Here is a 26,554-nt window from a genome sequence, read left to right on the forward strand (position 1 = left end):
GCTAAAGTAGTGTCAATTTCAGTTCTGAATCTTGAAAATTACAGTCAATTTCTTTATAGGAGAACCGTGCTCAGTTAAGGAACTTACAGGGAATTGGTCCTATGCTATATGTTACCGAAAAGTTTTGGTAAATGTTCTCTTAAACTTAAGAGTACATTTTTCTCTTCACTTTGATTTTGTTCACTCTTCGTGCTAGGAGTAGTAAATGTTAACATTTATTTGTGCTGTTTTCTTATGCCACATTGTTCATAACTACCTACGTTAGATAATTATTTGCATTTGAAAACTACAAAGAGGTTTCTTCAAGAATCATTTCTTTTTCATTTAAATTTCTTGTCAAACTTGAAAGGAGTACTTTTAAAAGAGACTCCATTCCAGAAATATAAAAGAAAATAAGTTGATAATTCAAAAAGAAACCTTCACTTTTTTTAATATTTAATGGCAGTTTCAAATTTTAGAAGGACAATGCAAAATTCGCTATATAAAAGTCAAGTCTTGATTAGAAATTATTGCCTAACATTTAGCGAACTATTCGCCAGTATCACGTTTATTATAGTCAACACGCAATTAATTAATTGGCCACACTAAGTGAGTGCGGGCGAGGAGAGTGTAATTTCTCCACAGTACAGTTCGGGTCATAATTATCCAATTGTTAAGTGTTCAATATTTTATGAGACCTTGTCCCCATCAATTTATGATGTAATTCTCAATGAAATTGCAACTTCATTGGAAATACACCTTGAATTTGTTGAAATAGAAATGATTTTTATCAACTATTCACATATTTATTAAAAACCAAACGCTCACATAATTTAAACGTCGACTGTATTTACCTCTCCCCGTTTACCGGTCGCTGACTTAGCGCACAGCCAATGCATTGTGTGCTGACTACAATTGAATATTCAAATCTATTTTTTTTTTCCTTACGACCGCGTCAAAATCCGCACCACGAATTTTAAATAACTAACACTCACTAATAACTAAGTTATTTATCACTTGTAATCACTTTTGCGAGTAATAAATATCAAATGTATAAAAAACCTTATCTAAATTTTTAACTTTAAACAGTTACTGAGTAAAATGTGCACATCACTTATACCGCTTATAATGCCGTAGAGCTAGTCACTTATAAATAAAAAAGACATCCATGTTAAATATAAGAAAATACCTTAACCTATACTATAGAAAGCCAATTTGGTGACATCAACAGAATAAAACAAAAAACAAACAAACAAACACGTTTTCCGTTATAAATAAAAACTATTATCCGCGATAAGATGATTAATTTTAAAATAATAACTTTAGTTTCAAAAATGCACTAAGATTCCCCTTTTGATATGGCACAATCCAAAATACAGTTTTCAATTATTACTTTCATATCCACTCGTCCAATCGCGGAAATATTTAATAATCATACGAACAAAAGTAAATTAACAAAAGGCGATAAGAAGTAAATCTACAGTAATCGTAAAATACAGACAAGCTAATCATATTATTGGTGACACAGCAATAACTTACACTAAAAATCCTCTACCAATTATTATTCTTTAAGTTATGTGAAAGTAAGTAAAATGAATGATGTTAACGATAACTTATCATGGCATCTCTATGGGATCTCTACACGAATAAAGTGCCATTTGGTGGGAGGAAATAAAAATAATAATAAACCTACGAAAATATTGTATAACACTTAAGTTAGGTTTAAAATTTTGCTAAAATAAAACATAACTAATAAACTAAATTGAACTAAACAACACACCACTCACCCCTATCAGATAGGGGAACAGTATCACTGAAATAGAAGGTAGGTAATCAATAATTTAAAACTCACCTTTGAGCTCCTTTAAAAGGAGAAATTCCCAATTTCAGATTCAACCGAAAAAAACAAAATGCAATTTCTGGCGTCACGCTATCGCTTATTATTATTTCCGATAAAAATCAACATCTAATCAACAAAGTGCAGAATAAAATTAAAATAAAATCAATAGTACGATCTAAACCCACACATAAAATTATTTTCAATAATACCAACTTAATTTAACAGAAATTATTACTAGCGTCTCAGCGGAGACACACTTCGAGAGTTCATAGAGCACTGTGAGTCTGATAGACGCCGGGTGATTATGCGATTTGGTTCAGATAGTCAATGAAATCATTGGAGAAGAGCTGCAGGTGCGAGGGTTCGGTGTACAGTGTCCGACGCGGCATACCGACACCGCAGCCGCCAAGCGGGAGCCTTTCTGGCTGCTTGAGTCGCAGTGCGGCGAGGTATCGGTCGGCCAGCGACTCGCCCAAACTCATGGCTAGCGTCTCTGGGCTCAGCCCTAGCAAGGAGAGGGATTCTGTGATGCTAGCGATGGTTGGCGAGAGTATCTTCGGAGTGGTTTCTTCTGTGGGTGATTCGGGCACGCGTGCCATACTCGTGTTGACGACAGGGCGCAGTGCGGGCGCTGCCAGTGGCGCAGGGGGCGAGGCGCGGCGAGAGGGAGACGGCGCCAGACTCCAGTCAGAAGGGGGGGTGCCGGGGGAGGGCCCCGGCACCGCCGACTGTTATGGCCACTGCTGGAAGAGCGGGAAGGCCCGTTTCGTAAAGCAGTAAGAAAGAGGCTTTACAAAGTGCGTGTCGAGCACGCGGCAGTGCGGGCACGTGACCGGATGCGAGTAGTCCGAGTAGTTGAGCCGTTGCTGCGGGTGCAGAAGGGGCTTGAAACAGTTGTTGCACTGTAGAACAAACAAAATAATGATGTGAGAATGACTGATCATTTCTTATTTAGATTTTCTTAGTTGTCCTGAGACAACTAAGAAAATCTGATTATACAAAAATAATAAGGTTTCTAAAAACTAAATCAGACTTTATAAAACTGCTCTTCAACCTATACACGGCCTACAGTTGGGATCATCTATACTATAAGGAAAAGAAAGATTATTATAATGTTACACCTTGGCCCAGTGTTACGGACATTTCTCTGTAAAGTTTTGTAAAACTACGACCATGCAAGTTTTCTCACGATGCATTTCTTAACCGATAAGGAAAGCGATAATTTTTAATCTAATCTACATGCAGGGCTTGTCCAGTAAACGCTGATAACAATATTAAGTGTTAACGTTCAAACGTAAAGTTTTATGGATAAATAATATTAAGACAAGGCTTCATTAACTGTATGAAACCACGATAACAAGTAGCTATTCCATTTTCTATTTTCTTGACTAAGGAAGTATGCTTAATAATACAAATGCCTTACTTATATACGAGTAGCCTTACAACACGAGTCTCCTGCACCTGTGCTAGAAGAGTTCTACACGGACTGAGAATTTGGTTTTAATAATATAATCCTACCTTCACTCTTTCAGCACAGCAAGGCGTGGCCATGAAGATGTCATAAGAGTACATGGTGCCGAGCACGAGTGACGATCCGTCCCACTTCTGACCGCAGAATCGGCAGCGTATTGTACGCTCCGGATCATATCGCTCTAGACAGCCCATGCACACGCACGTCATGTACTGAGTGCGGCCCTCTACTTTCACCTGAGGACAATAAAGAATAATATGCATTACAATAGGTATGTAAGGTATCAGTAACGTGTGATAGATAATAAACAATTATATGCAAAGCTAGTTATTGACGGTAAATAGAGTTAAAGATTTTTACAATATAGCAACATATTACAACTCAAGGGAGTTGTCACCCGAAAGCATTGGTCTATTGGTCAATAGAATAAACTTTTTTGCAACAAAGCAGCAAGTGTTATTTCAGTAACTTAAGACGAACCATGGAGACGAAGTAACACAATGGAACTACTAACACCGTTATATGTACTAAAGAAACGAACCATTTGACGACAACAAGCTATAATACAGAAGAGGAAAGTTCAAAGACTCAAAGTATTAGCTTCAATACTAATTCTAACCCAAACACAGTATCCGAGATAATTCGCTAAATAAACACGGTTCCCATCGCACGAGACGTTTTCTGACTTAAATAAATGAGACTGTATTTGAGTTTGTAGGCAGACATTTGCTTTGTAACTTGATGTTTCAAAATGACAATTAACAAAGTTTTCTTCCATCCAAATGATTGACTTGGTAAGTTAAATAATAATTTCATTACAAGTCAAATTCGATAAGGAAGCAATTTAATTAAAATGTGAAATTTTAATTTTTGGTGGCTTTTAAACGCTACAAGAGATATTATCCTAGAAAAAGGATGATTAATGGGAGATCCTTGGTATGATATTAAGCAAAATAAACGTAAACAACAGTTTACAACTTTGGTTGAAATAAACATTATTCTTAAGCACACAAAGAACCCTAATTGCGCAAAGCATGATCAAACGTAAAATTTTACGACGTACCTAACCCATAAATACGAGTATGAAGAAAGAAGGCAATGGAAAGTTAACGATAAGGAAATAATAAAATATTTAAGAGTATGTCACCGATGTTTTTTTGGAGCGTTTACTGTCATATCGCCTAAATGATATAAATAATACTTGTAGTGCACAAGTATTAGTGTAAGGGCGTGAGGGACAACACTAGGTTAAGAAAAAAAAATACATGACAGTTCACAAGATGTCACCGAGTGTTTAATTTTTCCTTACATGGCGCTGCGGACAGGATTACTTGAATGCTGAATTGCGATACGCAGTACAATAAGAGTTTTAATAATGTATACTTTACTTTCTAGTTATATTCAACAGTATAGTTAAGTCACTTTTTTTAAAACCATGTAGTGTCAAGCATAGTTAAAGAAACATTTAAAAATAATTAAATATAGTATTAGTAGTAGTATATATGTAAAAAACTACTTCAGTGTAAAGAGGAATCTTAAAATAAACAATAAGCGTCTCGAAATTGTTACAAATACCTAAAGATCTTTATTTTGAACAGAGTAACTTTTAAAATATGTAAGGTTTATATTATAAAATATGTTAAAATTTAAATTTGGTTGTTATGGCATGTAAGGGGTAAGTGCGTAAGAGGCGTAAGGGACAACACTAAGTTAAGAAAAAAAAAATACATAACAGTTCACAATATGTCACCGAGTGTTTCATTTTTCCTTACTTATTATATAATAATATATATTTTTTTAATAACGCACACACTCAACATAGCAATTTTAAAATTGGAATTCAACTGTATACCGTTTACGTTAAGAATGGTCCAAAGTGTCAAGCGTGCACTTCTGCACTTCATTGTACTTATGCTCATGTAAGTACAAATGAAGCACTTACTTCTTTTAATAATAATGACAATAATAATAATAATAATGCCTTGGGAAAGGAAAGAGTTTAAAATAGATAATAATAATAATATGTGCCAGACAACCACACCAATTGTCTGGTCTCAAACTAGGGAATTCCTTGCACTATGAGCACCAGAACAACGGATTTCTAGGGCATTTCCCAGAACACTCACACCAGAACCTGGGAATCGAACCCGTCCCGTCTCCGCATCCAGCGCCCACAAAGTAAACCGTTAGGCCACTGAAGTCATCATAGAGCTGAATTTTGTATTGATAGGCTAAATATAAAAGGAAACAATATTATAAAAAAAAAACAGAAATGCGGGTTACCTCAACAGCACTGCTGGTGTGTTGTCGTGGACTAAGGAAGAAGGTCCCATCCACGAGAGGATAACGGTCGAATACGTGAAGGGTTTCTTTGCAGAGCGCACAAGAGACCTTCGGCTTGTGCTGACCAGCTAGTGTTGAGAGAATGAAGAGCCGCGTGTCGTCGTTGCCGTGGTTGCCTTCATCTTCAATCTGAAACAAGGATATTTCTTAATTAATGATAACGAATAGGAATAAAAAAGAAAGTAAGTATTTATGAGCCAAAAACCAATAGTAGAGTTAACAAAGGTCAAATAAGAACACACTTTATGTATAATAAACTGAGATTTCATGTTCGAAAATACGGTTTACATTAGCCATAACAACAATTTTCACTAAGAGAAAACAAAGGTCGACCAGAGCACGTTATTGTAAAACAACGCCCGCAATTTCAATATTTCATATCCCAACATTTACATTTTACGATTAATGCATCCACCCACGACACTTACCGCAGCAACTCTCCCTTCGTAATAACGCAAGTAAATGACTGCATAAAGTTGAATAATGAAAGGCTGAAAGGCAATTATGCTGAATTCGGAGTCGAAGTCAAACAAAGACCCACGAGCGAGATCGATTGTGAGCACAATTCGTTCACGTACGAGCAATTTGTGCGAGCGAATTATAATGAAAGTTTAACGAATCACTGTACCGAAGTACGCAACCACACTGTTTAATTAAGCATATTCCGAACTGTCAAAGCGTACGAGATTTGCAATTTCTACGCGCTCTTTTGTTATGTTTGATTGGAAACGACTGTCTATTGTTAAACCAAAGAATTGAATTTAATTACTGCTGTGCTAATATACAGCTTATTAACTTCTAATAAGGTACGTACATACTACGCATAAATTCATAAGGAATCATGCATTCCAATGTGCATAATATTGAAGCTACATTCCTATTATTCTATTATTAGAATGACGTGACACCAGGAACATATAAAACGTACAACTGAGGACGTTGACCTGCCGCAAACAAACTGTATGATTTGCAGTATAGTTCGGTGCAGTTTGCCAAGAGATGAGGCGGGGGAGGGCCGGGCCATCCGGCAGGCAAACACTGCGATATCTTGCTTCCTAACTCCCAACGAGACACGTAGACTATTCCCAGCATCAATGTGAATTTGTTATTTAGTTCGCACCGCATAACATATGGAGTCGAGTGAGTAATCACGTTGTACATAACAGTCATTGCAGTTATCAAAATCCTGTTGTCATTTTGGAGAATGATAAATAACAGTCGTGAACCGTCTGGCTTGAAACTGGTGTGATTGATTTATTCCGACCAACAGCTGCTAACTCTACATTGCCGAGGTGTTTTATGATTGATAACACTGAAACGTTTTGCTAAACGCTGTGAAAAACATGACTCCGAGCTCGGGGACGGAGCTAATGAAATGTCTATGAATTGCTGAGTTAATTAAAACAGCGCTAGTCGTCGCCTTAGGACTAATGAGCGACAATTAAATTGTTAAGTGTCGCGTTCACGACAGTTTAGTAAGGTTGCAGGTCGCGGGCAACGAACCCGAAGCGCTGCAAACTTGCACAATTTACTTTTGTACTGTAAGATTGATGAGCACTCCGACGCAGACTATTTATTTACTCAATCCGATCACGCTTTGTCTCGCAATCGTCGCCTTTAACTGTTGTCTACGAGTCCACGGGGCCGTAAACCAGCACATAAAACTTTCTGACGAGTTTAGGTAAGCACCAACGCCATTACATCGTCAAATACGTAACCGCAGATGTATGAATAGAGCAGAAAAGCCATTTAGTCTGCAGTAGAGTCTGTTAACGCGAGCGGACTGAGCTATTTAGCTCAAGTAGACGATCGTAGCTTCCTTTAATTACGTTGGGCTGAATTTACATAGTACGAACAAACTTGGCAGCCAGCAAAATCCACTGTGAATGGTGTTGAAACGTTTCAACCACCGAGCCCCTGAACGAGACTTGTAAAGTTTAATCAAAGGAGTTAAACACAAAAACAAACAATGCAGGAATGATGCGTAAAGTTGGTGTTGATTTTCGTGCACATTTAATCGCAGTTCTGTTCATTTGTTTCGATATACAAAACAAAAGCAAGGAAGTTCGATTCGACGAGGAGACAAGAGGAATTAAGTGCGCTCGAGCCGACCGTATTTGGCACGCTGCTCGTCGTAGGAACACACATTAAAGTAAGTTTGCAAATTGAAGGTTTAATTATTAATTAAACAGCTACATGGGGTGCTTCCTTAAATAATGTAGTGATTTTATTGCATCCAAACCAGAATTCAGAAAAACACAAAAGCAACCTGCTACTACGCTATCTTTACCGTGACAATTGAAATTCAAGCTAAATTCAATATTATTGTGTACATTGTGTTTATCTTCTCTAAAACGTAGTCCTCGTCAACAGTCAAAAGCAGGCATGCTGGATCTTTTGTTTGTGTTTTCGCTTAATAAATAGAGAAGTTGTTCACGTTACATTGTCAACGTTCTCCATTGTTGTTAGAATCTATGTACAGAAATGTTCTCAAACGAGCTAAATTTGAAGACAGACCTAAAGGTTGTATAACGGCAATAAATCTGGATTGTTCCCAGCGGTGGCTTATTTTTAATTAGCCAAATGAAACTTTTCCCATTATACTCCTTCGTCGTCAAGTCAGCTACAGATAAAAATTAAGTACAAAGGAAAATAGAGGCGAGAGCCGAAGACGAAGCAAAAATGAGAAACCTCGCTGCAATCCAATTAGCCGCAACAAGATATCCAATACCACGGATCTGATATCGGTTAAATACGTTATTGAATTTTTAAGATGGGGTTGTCCAAGAAGAGTAAAATCGACTGACAATTTATTGGTTGCAAAAGCCAGACTATTAGAGACTGCGCCAGCATGAGTAGCAACTTTTCAGCAGAGCCATCACAAACAATAAGTGGATGGTATTTGCCGTGTACTTGACAAAATCCCAAGAGGACGTCCGACTGCATTCAAGAATGCGCTCAATGCGAACAGAATGGAGACACTTTTGTCATTTTTATGAATGGAAAAATGTAATAAAAATAATAAAGTGCAATTTTGTATAAAGTGGTACAACATCACACCACATTACCGTTAAAATCCTTTTATTACTTTATACAGTGTCAATTAAATGTATTGAAGCTTGTTACTCAGACATGTGGTGTCTGTTTGTCTCTTCTTTTCACAATTGAAAGATCCGCTTCGGAATTAATAACAAGCAAGGCGAGCCTACCTCCCATTAAATAAGTTTCCATCCCCACAATATCTGCAGTGCTCGATACATTTATCCTGATGGCTGCGTTCTGCCTCATGTTTGCCATTGTCTGAGAGCTCACGTTAATATTTCGCTCTTTGTATCAAAATGTATTGTGCGGTAATGCAATTGAAATGTTTCTGTACCTGTTCAAGTGTTTTGAGGATAAAATAAATTTGACTCGGCGAGAGGTAATGAAACTCTTGCAGGTAATTAAGTCTCAAGAAAATATGATATACCTCTACAACCATTCGCAAAAATAAGATATATTTTATTTTACCACAAAATAAACAAAACAAAATATCAGATGACGAAACTAATAAAATGATGAAGTTAGTTTTTAACAAACGTCGTCGAGATGAAAAAGAGAAATAATGAAACAAAGATAATCTCGGTCCCACAGATTACTTTCTACAAAATTACTACTTTATATCACAACTTGTTACTAAGCGTCAGTCAAAGGAGTTCTATGCGAATCCCTACCATATTTATTCCTTTGCCGATACGAGCTCGGGGAATTCGTGAAGCGAGTAATTTGTTAATTCTCGCAAAGAGAGCTCAAAGAGAAATCAGGGTAGTGCGAATATTCCGCATACCTTCTGGATTCAGTAAGATTTGCTAAATTTGGCAAAGTTTGTTTCGAATATCTGACATACGGACAGATTGTACGAACAAAGGCAGCGCTTTTGTTCTTGTCATAACCGTCGGTGTTTTTGATAGTAACTGCTGTTGCATGCCTTTTCTGCCTTCTATAGGTATCAATATGACGTGATTACTATATTGACGTTACGTCTGTGAAAACGCCTATTACATCCTGAAATACTTTCCGAAATCACGAATTGAAATTGCTTCCATATCGTCACTTCCTTTATTTCCTCCACCTTATAATACCTCGTCAAAAATTTCATATGCAAAGGTGTCTCAAAAATTTCTTTAGCACCGCGCATAGTATTCGCTTGCGTGAATTAGTATCAAACATTCCATATTGCGCTGAAATTCTCGTGAGGTGCGCATACCGCGTTTTTGCGAAGATATTTCCATATTGAAAGTGTTATTTGACACGTCGGCATTTTAACGCTACCCTGCTTGTGAGTCGGCAGATATTCGTTATGTAATTGTATGTAATAAGATTAAATAGCAAGAATCAATCCTGTATTAAAGTTCAGGTATAGACCTGATTGTATAACATTTAAGCTGTACAAACTAAATAATAGGAAATGAACATTTTTAGAGTCAGCCGTGACCATGGGACCTGTAAAGTTACCGAAATCTTGATTTGTTTGAAAAAATAAATATACGCGATAGAGATCCGAAAAAATAGTTTCATTTTCTATGTGTAACAATCCCGAAAACCGAAGAACTCGATAAACTAAACAATTATAAGTAATTATTAATTTGCATTTATGCACTTCTAAAGGCAGATAGATATGTCAAGTAACTATAGATGTGATAGGAATACTAGTGAAAAAGTTGTATAAACCTTAGCTTAGTATAAATTTTACAGCTTTAATTATATGACGTCAACTTATCTAAAATTTCAGGTAAAATACCTGATAAAGCTGTCGTATATGGCGAAGTTGAGTCGTTATTATTTTATTGCCACTGAGTCTGAGAGAATATGAGGTGACGATGAAAGGGCACCTCGTCACAGCAGGTATAATGCGAAATTCAAATTCAAATGGCTACGTTAAAAACTTGGGTGAAGTGTTCATTGAACGTAATGAGATGGTTCTGTCGATAGTACATTATGTGTGGTTAAAAACTGTCGGTGTTATTCTTAGACCTTGTATCGAATATAATATATTCAATCTTCAGTAATTTGTGATATGTCGGCTTTGTTTCGGATGTGTTTCTACATCATAATATACTAATCGGCGAATTATGATGGTGAAGTTATTTCGATCCTTCCTACATAAAGAATTGTAAGCATGTTGACGTATACAGGCGTAAGTTTTAACGTATTGAAAAGACAAAAAATTGCATAATACCTGCGATTCTTGAGATGTTGCAATTAAATTTAATACATACTCATTATTTTCCAAGCCTTATAATTTTATTGTTGAGCATAATAATATATGAAAATAAGGTTTTGACGTTCTCCGTGGTGGAGTGTCTTGCACACCGGTTTTCATGGTGTGATCATCTCTGAGGTTCCGGGTTTGATCCCCGAAATAGTTCAAGGAAGCGATGAATAACCCTACCACATCACGCACACATTTACTTGTGTGCAGACAGCGCCTTGCCGTACGTAATAGTAGTAGGTAAATAAGTATCTAGTTGTACGGAGTGTCCGGGGTATGCTACCACTACTGTCTTAAGCATTTAAAATAAAATACATGCAATAATAGCGATTTTTCTCAGTCATCCTATAGGCTCCTAAAATTGAGATCTCGTGGCTGTGGTGAGGTTTGATGAGAATTTGATGATGCCACAACGTTTTTATTATCTGTTCCCCGGACAATAAGCAGTACGACACTTGTTTTCATGATAAACGATACTTTATGGCTTTGGAATTGATTGCAATGTCTTTATTGGACAAAATTTACGATCTGTCTCTGGTAGCTGTTGTTTTATACGACGCTATTTGAAAGTTAGTTTTAAGTATGTATACGCTTTTATTTCAATTTTTTTTTAATTATCTCCTGATTATTAGTACTGACGTAAAATATTTCACGAATCTTGTTCCGTAGCTCTGGTGGCGATATGCGAACAAAAGTGTTTTTTTTATAATGACAAGTAACAGCGACGGCACGAAAAAGTTGTGCGTCTGGTGGTAAGCAAGACGCCTGTCCATAACAGTTGCAGTGCCACTCAGAGCTTTAAATCGTAAAGATCTAAGTTGACAAGTCCCATGTAGCAGTAATGTCATCAGCACCCTTACCCTTCAAAACCGGAAGGCAGTAATAGTCACATAACTGCTTGGCGACAGAAATTGGGAAGGTTAAGTACATACATATAAGACCATGTAAAGCTTGCTTAGGTTTAATTTTAAACTTCAGATAGTCTTATCGCAAGCCATATAGAGTTCAATTTGAAATCTTAAGTGCCAAGCTTGATATTGTTGACATTCCTTGATCCTCCATCAAGCGAATTAAGAATTTTAGGTAATTAGTTTTATTTTCTTGGAGTGAGACCATCTCCTACAAACCTTTTCTATATTCAAATCTTTAATAAAAAGGCACATTTTAAATCACCAATTAAAATAATCTCAAGTCATTAAGTGCATACAGCCAAATAGGTACTTATTTCAAAGAATCTAACCACAATAAGGATGTTTAAAAGCTACATTCTACGACAAAAGCAACTTAACACCCGTACATGGAAATCTACTTATCCTGACTTCGTTTTATCGTTAACTCTTATGGCCGTAACTAGCCTTGTAAAGACTACTGGGGATATCATTGTTGTGTAATAGTTCTTTTGCATTTTCTTTCAAATAAATATGGGCTTTGCAGTACAATTTAATGAAAAAGAGTGCCATAAAATATTTTCCAGTTGATCAAATTAAATTGCACTTTATTAAATTCGCGTTAAAGTTTTAATTTTTTTATTGGTTTTTCTTTACTCATTACCCGACACTAGGGAAACCCTGTGGTCGTGGGTGCCATGGGCATTGACAACGACAAATTACACCCAAACTCACGAGAGAAATAAATGTAGGCCACAAAATATTTCTCCCGGCCCGGGAATCGAATCCGGTACCTCTGCGTGGCAGTCCAGTGTGGTAACCATTCGGCCACCGAGGCAGTCAAATTGCATCTGTTACTTGAACATTTAAACTGACCAATCTCAGGACTTAATCGCAGTTATATATATTTTAATGAATTTTTAATGAATTTTATTAGTAAATAAATCAGTTCTTTACAAATGCGTTTAAATTAGCAAGATCGCAAAATGTTTTAATACTATTTGATTTGCATGTTCAACAATGAAGTCTATAGGGAATTAAAGTAAACTAATCACATGGCTTTCATATCACGAAAATTCGGAATAAAATGTAAACTGACGAATCACGTGGCTTAATATCACAGTGATAGCGACAATTCCATATTGCATTGTTAACGTGAAAAGATAACACTTTTGTTGTCGTTTCACTGCTAATGTAATCTCATAGTTAGTGGCAAAATAAACCAACTGTAATATGTTGCAATGCACTTAAAAATAAACAAAGAGATTAATTACGAAATGGGTCGGTAACGTGGAATTTGAATCTTTTGTTTATTCTACATTTCTGCACGAAATAAGACGTGATTTTTTAAACATCTCGTTTAAATAGTTTAGTACAAATTATGTTTTATTAGCATACATATCTATAATGGTAAATAATTCTAGTGTTAATTAGAAAGAAGTAGCGTACATTATTCTTTATACACTTTGAATGAATATAGTTCAAGACAATTAAGACAAAATGATGAATATCTTCGACCATCAAACACGTTATGTCAGTCAGTACCGATTGCGAAGTTGTTTCACATGATAATTTCTAGGATAAATTGCAGAAAACGTACAGGTTTGAGAATGAATTAACGCCAATTAACATGGCACAAAGTAAATTAATAAATACGTGCTAAATTCATTGTTTTTTCGTATGAAATGTCATAATTAAAATTATGAATTAATGTAGATGGGGATGAATAAGAGCGCATTGGTGAAATGAAACTGAATTTATAATGATACGAACGTTCAATAATGTAAGACTTTGTTATATTTATAGCACGGTACCACTAGAATACTTAGTGATTTTTTCAATTGGCCGGATTTTATCTTTATTCACATTACAAAAGGTTTATTTTGTACTATTTCGCGCGTGCAAATTCGAACACATGTGTAAATACGGCTGGTTACACGTTTGCACTTCTAAAATTGAAACTTATTTATTTTACGACGGTATAACTCCTCCAAACTACATAAATTTGTGCTATAAAATAAGACTCAAGATTAGAAGAAATTAATTTTAAATACATTCGCAATTAAGTCGTGAAATATATGACACGTTTATCATTTGTACATTTACTTGAATACTAAGTTTGAATAAGAATTGTACACTTGAATCAGCGTGCCAAAAAAGGATAGCTAATTACTTTATGCTTACAACAACAAGTTTGGCAACTAACTATCCAATAACGCAACCTTTTACACGCTAAAGGCACTCTGAATATAGTACATAGGTATATGGTCAAAGCGCTTTGTCAAACCACAGCTTTATTTTTCATGAACCATTAGTTTTCAAGTTTCCATTTTCCCTGTACCTAACGCAATCAATAATGCTTCAAGAACGTATTTGTTTTCACGATCCTGCACTAGTATGGAATGTTCTTTTTAAATTCAAAACAGAAATAGTAGAAAAGGGCACCCAATTGTTGCTAAAGGGATCCTATCGCGAGTAATTTACATAACATCATTGTATTGCTGTATCGACGTAACTGTCGGGTAGGGTTGGAAGCAACAGTTATTTGCAATCGATAGTGTAGAGATATCGTTGCGACCTTGAAAAGTTGTTTACATCAAAAATTTTATCGGTGAAACAAAAGACTGTCTCGTTCGCGTTTCAATACAAGCGACATCTTACAAGACTTACAAAATTTTCAATTGAAATAGAACGGTAGTTATTGCAGTATTGCCACCTTACCTATGTCTGCCGCCAAGCAGTAATGTAAGCATTACTGCGTCCCAGTTTTGAAGGGTGCTGGTGCTGGTGAAATTATAGGCACATGGGACTTGTCAACTTGTCTCAGGGTGAGGCGCAGTGTAGTGTAAGATCTTTGTGATTCAATTCACTGAGTGGCACTACAACTGTTATGGATAGGCGTGTCGCTTACCACCAGGCCTTAAACTTGTTCGTGCCGTCACTTGGTATCATAAAAAAAAAGAAATATGCAAAAAACACACAATCTTAGGGCGCTTTCAAATTAGACGCTTATAGAAGCGCCGCAGTGGCGCCACAGTGGCGCTGCAACCGCGATCTACTAATTTTCATACAATATTTAGAAGTGCAGTTGGGGCGCTATTGGCGTGACACGCGCGTGCCACTTTTGCAGTCACAATTAGTGAACTAAAATTACTGAAGCGCTACAGAAGCGAAGCAACCGTGTTACAGTCGCGCCACTGGCACTGCAGTTTTTCTTACTGGCGCTCTTACTGTTATTAAACGGATGCAGGGCTCTGTCACTCACTCAAGGTTAAGCGATAAATGCCTACCGTTGAGTGTACCGACGTCGGCACAAACGCTCTTCACACAAGCCTTTTATTTATGAGCTTTCGGCTCCGCACGACTGCACACGGCAGGCAACGTTACTTTTTCCTCGTAGTGAGCGCCTGGTGTCATTAGTAAGATTTAATAGGCTATTATAGCGGAGGTATTTTCGATTTTGTATGAGAGTGATGTATCTGTCACGTAGTAACTATTAAGTAATCTGTGGCGAAAGTATTGTATAATCTATATACGTCACCATGCATAAGTGCTTTTTATTAAGACAAGATGTGGGTACTTAATCTCAACTATTTTCATTTAACGTCCTTTCACTCTCAAGATCAACCATCAGTCACTTTAGATATTGAAACGGACTAATATTCTGGTAATTAGACTTAATCGGACGATAGGGAAATGAATCGATAGTTTAACAACACTATGGCTGTTCTGTTACAGTCTGGGGCTATGTGCGAGCCACACACCGTGGCAAGCCACGTGCGACAGCTGAGTCAACTGAATGCGATGTCACAACTGAGTTAATGTTTGTCAATTGATATGAGACATAGGTGTTTTTCTGGTCCTACATTCGAAATATGTTGTAATTACAGACTTAAATTCCGAAAAGTAAATTTAGTATTTCTGTATTTTTGGATTTAATTTCATGAAACACGTACAAAAGTCTAAAAGACCTTACCAACTCACGTTCACTAATTTCATTATTATGATAGTGTTGGAATCTTTGTTTTACAAAGAGGTGACACAAAACGATCAAGTGCAAAATACCTCAATTAAACATGTCTTCATACAACGCAATATTCGATTATGAATATTAGAGAATAATATTAGACCACAATTAGTTTTCTTTTTCTACATATACGGCCCGAGGTCCCGGTTTTGTTGTATTTTACTATGTTTTTGTATTTGTTTTTATTTTCCATTTACATTTAGTTATTGTTTTTAAATTTTTATTCCTTTTTTCACGTTGTTTTTGCAAATTGTATGAATCATCATCAACCTATTTATATGACCCACTGCTGGGCACGGGTCTCCCCTCGAGTGAGGGTTTAGGCCATGGTCAGACATGTTGGCCCAATGCGGGTTGGGGACCTCACACGTGAACCTTCGACATGCAGGTTTCATCACAATGTTTTCCTTCACCGAAAAGCTCATGGTAATTTCAAATTAAATTTCGCAAATAATTCCGAAAAACTCGGGAGATCGGCCTCTGCTTGAAAGGGGTAGGTGAAACCATTATGATCTCAGCCCATTGACCTAGGTCAATCTCTCCGCCACATTTAATTTACTGTACTACACTATACTATTGTAATAAATGTTAGTGTACCAATAAATATATAATAATAAATAAGAATATAATTAAAAAATAACCAGACAACTCCGACGGAGCATCGATAATAACTCCCGGGGCAATACCGAGAACACCAGAAACAATTCAGAAAATTTTCAATTTTCCAATTGGTCCTACGAAACCCGGAACTTCTTAAATTAGTCCCGGAGTGCTAACAGCTGGGCTACCGGGGTCGTTATTATCACATATCACACAACAGTAGCCCTAAATCGTGTAAATTTACCGCAACAAATTTCTACAAATTTCTCAAGTCACCACGACATCAGTTCAATTACCGTTAGCTATCTTTACTTAACAAATTGAAGAGATACTGAACGAAATATACAACTTGATCGGTACAGTTTTCCACAATTTACAGTCTTCGGTATGTATAAATAAAGATAAGTTTGGAAAGCTGATATTTGTGGCTGATTCAGCAAACAACTTCATTGGGTTTACATGCAATCGAGTTGTATGATCGTATCTAGTATCCTTTACGGTTGAAATTACTTTAGTTTGATTTGATTTTGTAATACTTCTTATGGAATCTTTTAAACGGGGTAAAAGTGGACTAAAGGATTTTGATTATATAAACGTTTGGGTCCTTACATACCTATTTTTTTTTTTTAGTTTTAACAGTTTGTCAAGAGTTACCTAACTTAACCTAAAACCATATTTTTATCCAAGAACGGAAGTTACAATGAATGCAGTGGTTACAAACAATGTGATTCACAATTCTTGCCTAGCTCAGGCGTACAATGTGTCTTACAATTACAATCTTTTATCCATTTGGACGAATGGAACATTTATGTTAGTATTATACCAAAATAAAAACAAATTTTTCGGATCTTAATAGCAGCCAACCAACGAATATACGTGATTTATATCTGAAAAATTGTTTCATTTCCAATGGATAGCAGTCGCAAAAATCTGCTCGATATCTATGTTACTGCTCACATTGGTGTAAACTATGTACTTATTTTATTTTCCTTTACTTAGTTTTCATCTTGCAGCTTATAGTCTAGTAAAAGTTACAAATACAGGATAACACTTAATTGCATTACACCCGAAAAGGGCGATTCCGTCCATTAATACAGACGGTTTTTACTGTACTTTCTCTTGGAAATATTTTGGTCCAGTAGACATAAAAGTTTTGTATGAATCATATTTATTTCTACCCTATTTCAGATGACTTATCGTATTCCTGGGTGGAATATCCCCCTCTTAGTTGTAACGCAATGAAGTCGACACCATATATATTTATTATTCTATTTTTATGACACCAAGTGAAAGTACGAACAAGTCGTGCGCCTGATGATATGGGCTTTAATTTGCAAAATCTGATGGGCACTGCCACTGCGCCCGTTCGCACCAGGGAGCCGCATGGAATTTGTCTCACGAGACATAAATTGACATATTTCTTAATTAATTTCATCTGGATCCTTATCCTTCAAAACCGGAACACTCACATTCCAGTTTCGGGGCCGAAATACGAAATAGGTAAAGTAGTACTACTTCCCTGAACAAAATTTTTCACAGGGAGCTCTATTGCTACTAAATCACCGTTACAAATGTATTCAATAAAAACGTTGGATGTACTTATTACAACACCAAAGAATAGAAGCAATATTCAATAACAACTGTACTATTTATAGACTTCGTAATTTATCATAACAAACAATATGATTCACAATTTGCAATTTATATTCAAACAGGACGACTATAATAAATTCAAATAGCAGAATGATAAACATATTTGCGGAATATTAAATGCAATGATTGTTATCTATTATTATCTAATATGTGACATTTTATGTGCCTACGTCGACACTGATAAAGCCCAAATTAAATTAGTAGGATATGTTAGTCACTAAAGAAATTTAAGTAGCAGTAGTGCTCCTTGTGAAACTATACGTCCAGAGACTGCCACATTACCTATTTCTGCCGCCAAGCGGTAATGTGAGCATTACTACGTTCAGATTTTGAAGGGTAAGGTTGTTGGTCAAATTACAGCACTTGGGACTTGTCAATTTATATCCCAGGTTGATAGGCACAGTGGCAGTGCCCCTCAATCTTTTCGGTTTAAAGCTCTGAATGGCACTGCAACGATTTATGGACAAGCTTCACTTGGTATAACAAAAACATAAAAAAGTGAAAGCAGATTTACTATGCTGCCGTCCACTAACCAAAACGCACTTAAGTGACAAATATATGTAGTAATCGTTTAAAATACCAAAAAATAGAGCACAAAATTAGCTTTTAAAAACACTTGAAATTAGTTAACGTGTTTGACTTATCGGAACTTTCCCTAACGATGCACAGCTGAAATATCATTAAAAATTTTCAATATTCTAATTTAGGATAACCTAAATTAGAATATCGAAATTTTTTTTTAAATTAATTACTAAATTAGAATATTGGTTTTTTAAGATATCTCAAAAAATGGTTTTGTCACTTTAATTAGTCGTTTTAATTAGCGGACGGCAGTATGTATGACCTTTCTGTTAAAGTAGAAAGGAATTGAGTGAGAAATGGAAGGCTAATCTTTTTTGCAAATTGAAAAATAAAAGTAAGAAATAGGTTCTTTGTTTTAAAAATATCATTAAATAAAACTCTTTGTGGCCAATATGGAGAATTCGAAACAGACTTTGAATACAAAGATGTAAAACAAATTCATAAAAAAATAAAAATAGTAATATACCTTGATGCTATGACATCATAGTTGAAATTTTAATTATTATGGTCGTACCTACCTACAAAAACAAAGCTGTGCTAAGCTTAGAGATGCGGAGACGACAGTCTCCGGAATGTCTCGGCAGCCTTCGGAATGCATTGGCAGACTTCCGAAGGTTATTCACTCAAAATATTCATCTTGGACTATAGTTCTCTTCTTCTTCAACTAAAAGACTACCATTTTGAAATATACAATTGGTAGTAAACCACATTGCGACGTTACGAGTGACCTGAAGAGAGGGTAGGTATGCTATGCGGTGTCCTTCGGCATGCCTAAGCCGCGGCATAATAGCCGTCAGCGTGCGCTTGCATGTAGCAATGTCAAAGGATTCCTTGTCATCATTTTGCCATGCCGGCGTCAGGCTTGAGTGTGGTAATCACACCAGAATGTGATTATACGGTAGAGACCATTCACTCGATTTAATGCGAAAACAAAGCTGATTACAATATCTCGATTCGAGTATGAACCGACCATTTGCCATATACTGATAACCCTGCACTTAGATGTCAAAGTTGCTCCAGGGCAGTACTTATCTGTGTTTCATGTTTTACAAAGTTACCAATGCCTTGTAACTGTTTATCGCGAGAGTGACAATAATGTTGATATAGTGAAAATTAATAAATAACTCATCCGAATTGCACATTTGCCTGATAAAGCCCCGTAAATAGCTAGCTCGATGATATGGAGATGTTAGTAACAGAGAGGATAATATGGTGGTAATTATTTTGTACGAATAGATACAATGGCACGACAAAGTTGACTTTTAGTTACTTTCGATGATTCTTTTTTGTTGGAAAGAAGGTACCTCGTTATTGGTCCCATTTAAATTTGAAGAAAACCATTCCACCTCCACGGGTGGCAAACTAGGGGATGAATCCGGTTTAATCCCCTAGCTTGTTTTGACCCCAAATTTTATTGAAATCGGTTACCGGAAAGTTCCGATTTCAATAAACTTGGCAAATAGATGAAATACCCCGAACTTTAGAGGTCGGTTGTTTTATAAAAAAGTTACAATTATTAAACAATCGTTTAGTAGTTCGTTCTCAAAAACCTCATATACAGACGATCGATAGTCACGATAGTCGTATCGATCTGTCACTATAATACCCGGGCGTTCAAGTTAACCGTTAACGACATGAATATGCTTACATTGTGGATTCGTCGTTTCGATCAGTTACGATTCCTCGTTTCGACCGATCGTCACGATAGTCGTATCGACCTGTCACTATACTCCCCTGGCATTCAAGTTAATCGTTAACGACATGAATATACTTACATTGTAGTTTCGTCGTTTCAGTCTGAAATGACGGATCCTGAAGACAAATCGTCCCGTATATGGGGGTCTTTAAGGTAGTAATGCAACGACATTATTGAACTACGCATTTTAAAAGCGGCAAGTGAGAAATCTATTGGGATACTCAGACTAAAACCGTAATATACCTAAAAACATGCCATATTTAGAAAAAGATGGCGCCTCGGCGGATTATATTTTTGAAAACACGATAGTAATGACAAATTAACGACCTAGACCTACAAAGTGTGACTTCACGTTTCTATCTTAGAAAAAGATGCCAACATTACGAAAAACTGTGAAAAAAAATCTCATTTGTCACGAGAATCTGGGAGACCTACACTTACTTTATTTAGTCATTAGTCATAATCAAAACTGGGTTATTATTTATATAAGACAAGTCCTGCATTTAAAGATAGAAAATGCAACGTCCATAGAATTCACATGCGCATGTAATAAATTATCCTGCAATATCTTACTTATTGCCTTCTTCATGAAAAGTTATTTCTTTGATTTACTGCAGTGCAAGAATATTTTACATGTGCACCATAATTATGTTTATTATTAATGGATTTGTTGAAGGGATATTTCAAGTTTTCATAAAACGAGTAATGGTTAGTTGAAATTTATAGTATTCGCTTATTGACATTGATTGATTTCTGCTAATTGTGACTTGTCACAGTTCATTCATCATATATATTTTTTTGGGATTTGTGAATTTCTTAGGGAATGACTTCCGAAAATACAGGCACAATGCGGCCATTCTTTAGCATGAACGCAGGTATCAAGCAACAATAATGTTAAACAGTTTTTCTACTAAATTCAAAATAGCACTGGACCCTATATCTTTAGAAAAGTCTTTTGAACATTCCTTGTTGGAAAAATAATTGTTCATCTTTAATACCATGTTGATGAATTTGTTGGTGGAGGCACTTGAAGCAATGGCTTTTGTATTTAAAAGTGGTTAGGTGACATTTTAAGTATTTATTCATTATTATTTTTATAACTTCGTTAATCATGCGCAATGTTCAGTGTCTAGTTTTTAATTGTTTTGTTTTTTAACAAATAAATAAAATCGGTTAGCGGAAATGGGTGAAATCCAAGAAACCAGATTCATCCCCTAGTTTGCCACCCTTAGAAGTGCAATATTTCCTTTAAATTTGAAAATCGGACCACTACTGAAGTACTTACCCCTTTAAAAAAAGAATCATCGAAATCGGTTCATAAATGTCGAAGTAATCGCGTAACATATACAAAAAAACAATCAAGCGGGGAACCTCCTCTTTTTGAAGTCGGTTAAAAATACAAAAAATGCGTCTTCGACAACAATAATACTCTCACAAATGAGTTAAGGTGAGATTTTTCTGCACACAAACATGATCGCGGATACTAATACTATAGTAGCGTTATATTTAATCGGTAGACAAAATATTCTTTTTTCTTATCTCGCGAGTTGATATATCTGAAAATCGCGCGCGTGTGTAAAGGTACGATTAACGACTGCATCGCGTTTGCATCGCTGCTAAGTCGCCGTATGTAACCGCTCTTAAGGTAATTCCGTTACTCGATTGTTTTTGTTGTTAAGCGTGATACTCGTTATTTATATAACGTATATTAAAATGATCTGGCAACATTCCAGCTAGCGAATGTACTTACAATAACAAAAAAGTAAATAATAAAAAATTACTTCATCAAACAATCAAAACATTTTAACACGCAGAGGTCCCAGGTTTCGATCCCCGGTCGAATGAATGTAGACATTTTTTTTGTATTGTCGTTATTTCCGATTTCTTTGGAATCGATTCCGATTACTTTTAAATCGGAGCAACGTATGGGATGTTATCTAATATTTATTTAGACAACTGAGGTTGATACATATTTATATAAAATTTAATATAAAGTAGTACAAATGACGATAATATTATTAACAATGATAATAATAAAGACTTATACAAGAAATGAAACAAATAGTGTGCTCTCTCTAAGATTGCAATGCCCCAACAACAAGATGTTACATGTCCAAAGCGCAAAATTATGTACATATATGTAGATCTAAGACACTGGCAATGCAATAAATGTAAATATGAATAAATAAATCGTATAAATGCTTCAATTCAATTCAACTCAATTTTATCTCATAACATGCAAAAATAGGCTGCCTAATGTTAACAACCTAAGCCACAAAGTTGTAACTCAATAAGGTAAATCGCGGTCGGAGGAACGCCCTTTCCAAGGCGAAACTATTCAAAAATGTCATTTTACGTAACTGCTCTGAACGCAGTGGGTTGTTGAACTGTACTATGACAACCTTGAGTAAAATACGATAAACTAGACAAGTGTTGTTGCTACGAAGTAAACCGATAAGGAATTTATCGTGTAAAGCAAAAACAATTGGCGTTGGATCTCGTTAGTCACAGACTTCTAGTTTTGAATTGTTTTAAAATCAATATTTTTAAAATTTATTTTAGTATTTTGAAAAACGTGTGATTGGATCAGCATTGCATGTAGACTATGGCTCTAAACGGTAGCAGTAGAGCTCCTTTTGAAAAAGTCCGCCCAGTGAGGTTCCGAGCAGTAATATGAACATTGCTGCGTTCCGGTTATGAAGTGTCAACTTTTGTCTCGGGTTGACGGGCACGGAGGCAGTGCTCCTCATATCTTTGCGATTTAAAGCTCTGAGTAGCACTGCAACTGTTATGGACAGGCGTGTCGCTTACCACCAGGCGTGTCGGGCGACTTGCTCGTCCCGTCACTTGGCATCATAAAAAAAATCTCATGGGTTAAACCAGAAGATTAGGAATTTAAAAATATGGAAGTAATAATAATAATAACGCACACACTCAACATAGCCCCGCAATAGGGAAACCCTGTGTCGCGGGTGCTATGGACACACACATAGACAACCACAAATTACACCCAAACTCACGTGAGAAATAAATGTAGGCCATATAAATATTTCTCCCGGCCCGGGAAATGAACCTGGGACCTCTGCGTGGCAGTCCGGCATGGTAACCGTTCGGCGACGGAGGCAGTAAAATCTATTTCACATAAACCTTGAAGCTATATATACACAGTTAAATATATCGAATAAAAAATCCGGTCTGTCTGTGCTACAGAGCGTAAGTATATCGTTATAACAAAAAATATGAAAATGAACCTGATAGTGGGCGCTTTCCCACTATGTCGTCACGTTTTATTATCGTTGGACGACTGTCGTGTCTAGCCTGTTCCCATATCACGACTATCTGTCGTGGACGATTTTGTATCGTTGAACGACAGCCTCCTTGTCGTTTACACGACAGAATCGTTTGATGCACTGCAGTCGCTTGTATGTTCTTTTGGAAGCCGGTAGTGTGTGTTCGCTCGAAATGGATGAAGACGAAATTTTAATAATGTATTATTTTTTAAAAATGCGAAAGAGGAAGCAAACAAAGAAAAGAAAATATAACGTGACGTATAAAATAAAACGTGACGACAATAGGAGCTGCGACAATCTGTCGTCACGTTTTTATCGTGATTTTTTTTATCGTCTGACGACTGTCGTTCTAGCTGTTCCCACTGTGACGACAGTTTGTCGTTGTAACTATAAAAAATCGTGAACGACAGTTAATCGTGTCGTGCTATATGTGAACAACTTCATTTAAATATACAAGCGACGACACTGTAAGTTTACACAATCTGTCGTCACGACATAGTGGCAACGCGCCCTTACATTAGAAGTTAAGAGATACATAAAATCGAGGTGTTAGTCAGCCGTAAGTTCAACAAGCAATTAAGAATAATTCTCCGATACATAATTTCTCTACTACAATTAAGACAATATAAAACGATATTGAATACTACAATTTATTTGCCCGTAATAATATTATTGTTGAATAAAATTGAGGACATTAAATATTAATAAGAGAACTGAAAGCGATTAGTCGTTCAATAGGATATACTTCTAATCCATCGACCTTAATATGCTGCAAAACATATTACACTTATTATGTATAGTTTTATAGACATTCAAAGCTTACAACTTTATCGGTCAACGTTCTATACGCACTTAGCTGTATCAAGGTCTCAAATCTATAAGTGACACATACTAGTCGTGAAGATTGTCTTATAATGTTTCAAACAATTACGACATAGATAAAAAAATAATTAATCTAACTCAAGAAAACTAATCTTTCTTGTTAAGTGATTACATTTTTTAACAAGTTACGAGTTAAAAGGTACTGTTATGCTGTTTTGGCTTGATTAACACTTTTTGTATTTTTAAATGCCTGAAATTCTTATTTTTCTTCTTATATTAGGTAACTTCTTATGCAAAACCAGACTTTCTAACTTGTGCACAGTTGTACCATATTATGATAAGACAACTATGGTAACTATAGAAATGGTGCTTGTATGTGTACAAACGCACATTCGCACCATCTCGCGATGTATTCGCGTTGCATATGCCTTTCATTATTATACGAATGGATGCGTCCGTACACGGCGCGCTGCGAGTGTGCGCACATACTAACGGCGCTGCGAGTGTGCATACTTGGTTTATCATAGTATGATTGTACTTTTTAGCTTGTTAGACCTTCATTCCCTCTACGATATTTAAACCATGTGGAAAGCGGTAACTGCTGCGACATATTCTTGAAATTGTGAATAAGTTGCCAGCCTGCAATAGGGAACACAGAAAGCAATAGCTTTACGATGAAAATAGGTGCATACCCTAACAGGTACAAAAAGAATATTCACGCTAGCGCTGCCCGCAGGTTTTATTGAAAGATGGTAGTGGAGCGGTGCAGTGTTTCGTAATGCAGTACGTTTTTGGGTTAAACTAACACTATTAACGCTCAACTGCTCAGTACTCGAAAGTAGATAAAACCCTCAACAGCCATTAATTTAAGTATTACCGGTGAGAGATAAGGAACAAGCACGTTGTATGCGCAGACGGCGATATAGAAATTCGAGAACAATGTTATCGAACGTTGCCCACATTGCACTCATGCAAGTAACCAACCATATTTATATAAAAAATAAAGGGTTTTGTTTTTTATTTATAAAGTAAATAATGTAAAGTAAAAAAAAGTAAGTACATAACAATGTACTTATTTTACTCTTATGCCTTAAGTTTTGTTAATCTGTTAAGTGGAGGAACGTGGAGGTCTATGGTTACTACCTACCCCGCTTTAGCGGGAGCTAGACGCGATAGTATACGAGTATAATATGTGTGTATAAAATTGGTTAATAATATATCTGCGACTTTATAAAAACAATTTGGTAGCTGGTTATTTTACACGTTGTATTATGGTTAATACCCAATTTGGTAAGTACTAACCATGACTTATTTACATTGTATGGTTACATTTATGGCCACAATAGTCATACATTTGAGGAACCTGACAGCACAAAAGCTAAAATTATTAATATGTTATATCAACACAATGCGCCTGTAGGCAGCCACAATTCATTTGTCCGAAATGAACAATTTGAACAAGTCGACCTTGGTATTTATTACAGAGATTCGATAACTAAATGATAATGAAGATCAGGCAATGAAACATTATTTACTGCACAATTTTGAGCTTTATAATAAAGCAATGTCCGCTAACTCGCCAATAAATGTCACAAATAAATATGAATCGTAAAAACTACATTTTAGAACCGATTTTTCCACGCCGGAGAAATAACAAGTCAGCTTTATGGCATTAGTAAAATTAACAAATAAGCTGTTAATTAATTGGCTTGCTGAATATCCCGGTTTTCGTGATTTGCTAAGAAAAAACAAATTATATCATCTCATCACATCCAGTTTTCTTTTTTTTTTAATCAAGTGCCACTCAGAGCTTTAAATCGTAAAGATCTGAGGACCACTGCCACGGCATCCATCACCCTAAGACATAAGTTGATAAAGCCCATGTGCTTGTAATTTCACCATCACCCTTACCCTTAAAAAAATGCCATTCATCACAGTCTTTCATTAGTGTCATCTCATCCATCTTTGCGACTTTGACGATTTATAATATAACCAAGAACCAATTTTTACCTGTAATTGGTTATACGAAAACAACGTATCAATTTCTATTAATAGACTAAAATATCTATAAACGTAAAACATCTTTGCCGAGATAATAATTCCATTCGCGTAA

The 26,554-nt window shown here is 36.1% G+C and overlaps 1 protein-coding gene across 1 annotated transcript in view; it reads right to left on the bottom strand.

Moving 5' to 3' along the window:
* Positions 1 to 1,202: 1,202 nt before the first annotated feature.
* LOC113227005 (headcase protein-like) overlaps positions 1,203 to 26,554 on the bottom strand; it is an 86,890-nt gene continuing 61,538 nt past the window's right edge. Inside the window, exons 3-5 of the mRNA XM_026459858.1 lie at positions 5,574 to 5,762; positions 3,338 to 3,526; positions 1,203 to 2,721 (exon numbers count right to left, since the gene is read on the bottom strand). Of these exons, the coding sequence (XP_026315643.1) occupies positions 2,551 to 2,721; positions 3,338 to 3,526; positions 5,574 to 5,762 (549 nt within the window). The 3' untranslated portion in view covers positions 1,203 to 2,550. The remainder of the gene's footprint in view (positions 2,722 to 3,337; positions 3,527 to 5,573; positions 5,763 to 26,554) is intronic.

Source organism: Hyposmocoma kahamanoa, unplaced genomic scaffold (genome assembly GCF_003589595.1).
Source record: "Hyposmocoma kahamanoa isolate Upper Pololo Valley unplaced genomic scaffold, ASM358959v1 202, whole genome shotgun sequence".
NCBI classification, from domain to species: Eukaryota; Metazoa; Arthropoda; class Insecta; order Lepidoptera; family Cosmopterigidae; genus Hyposmocoma; species Hyposmocoma kahamanoa.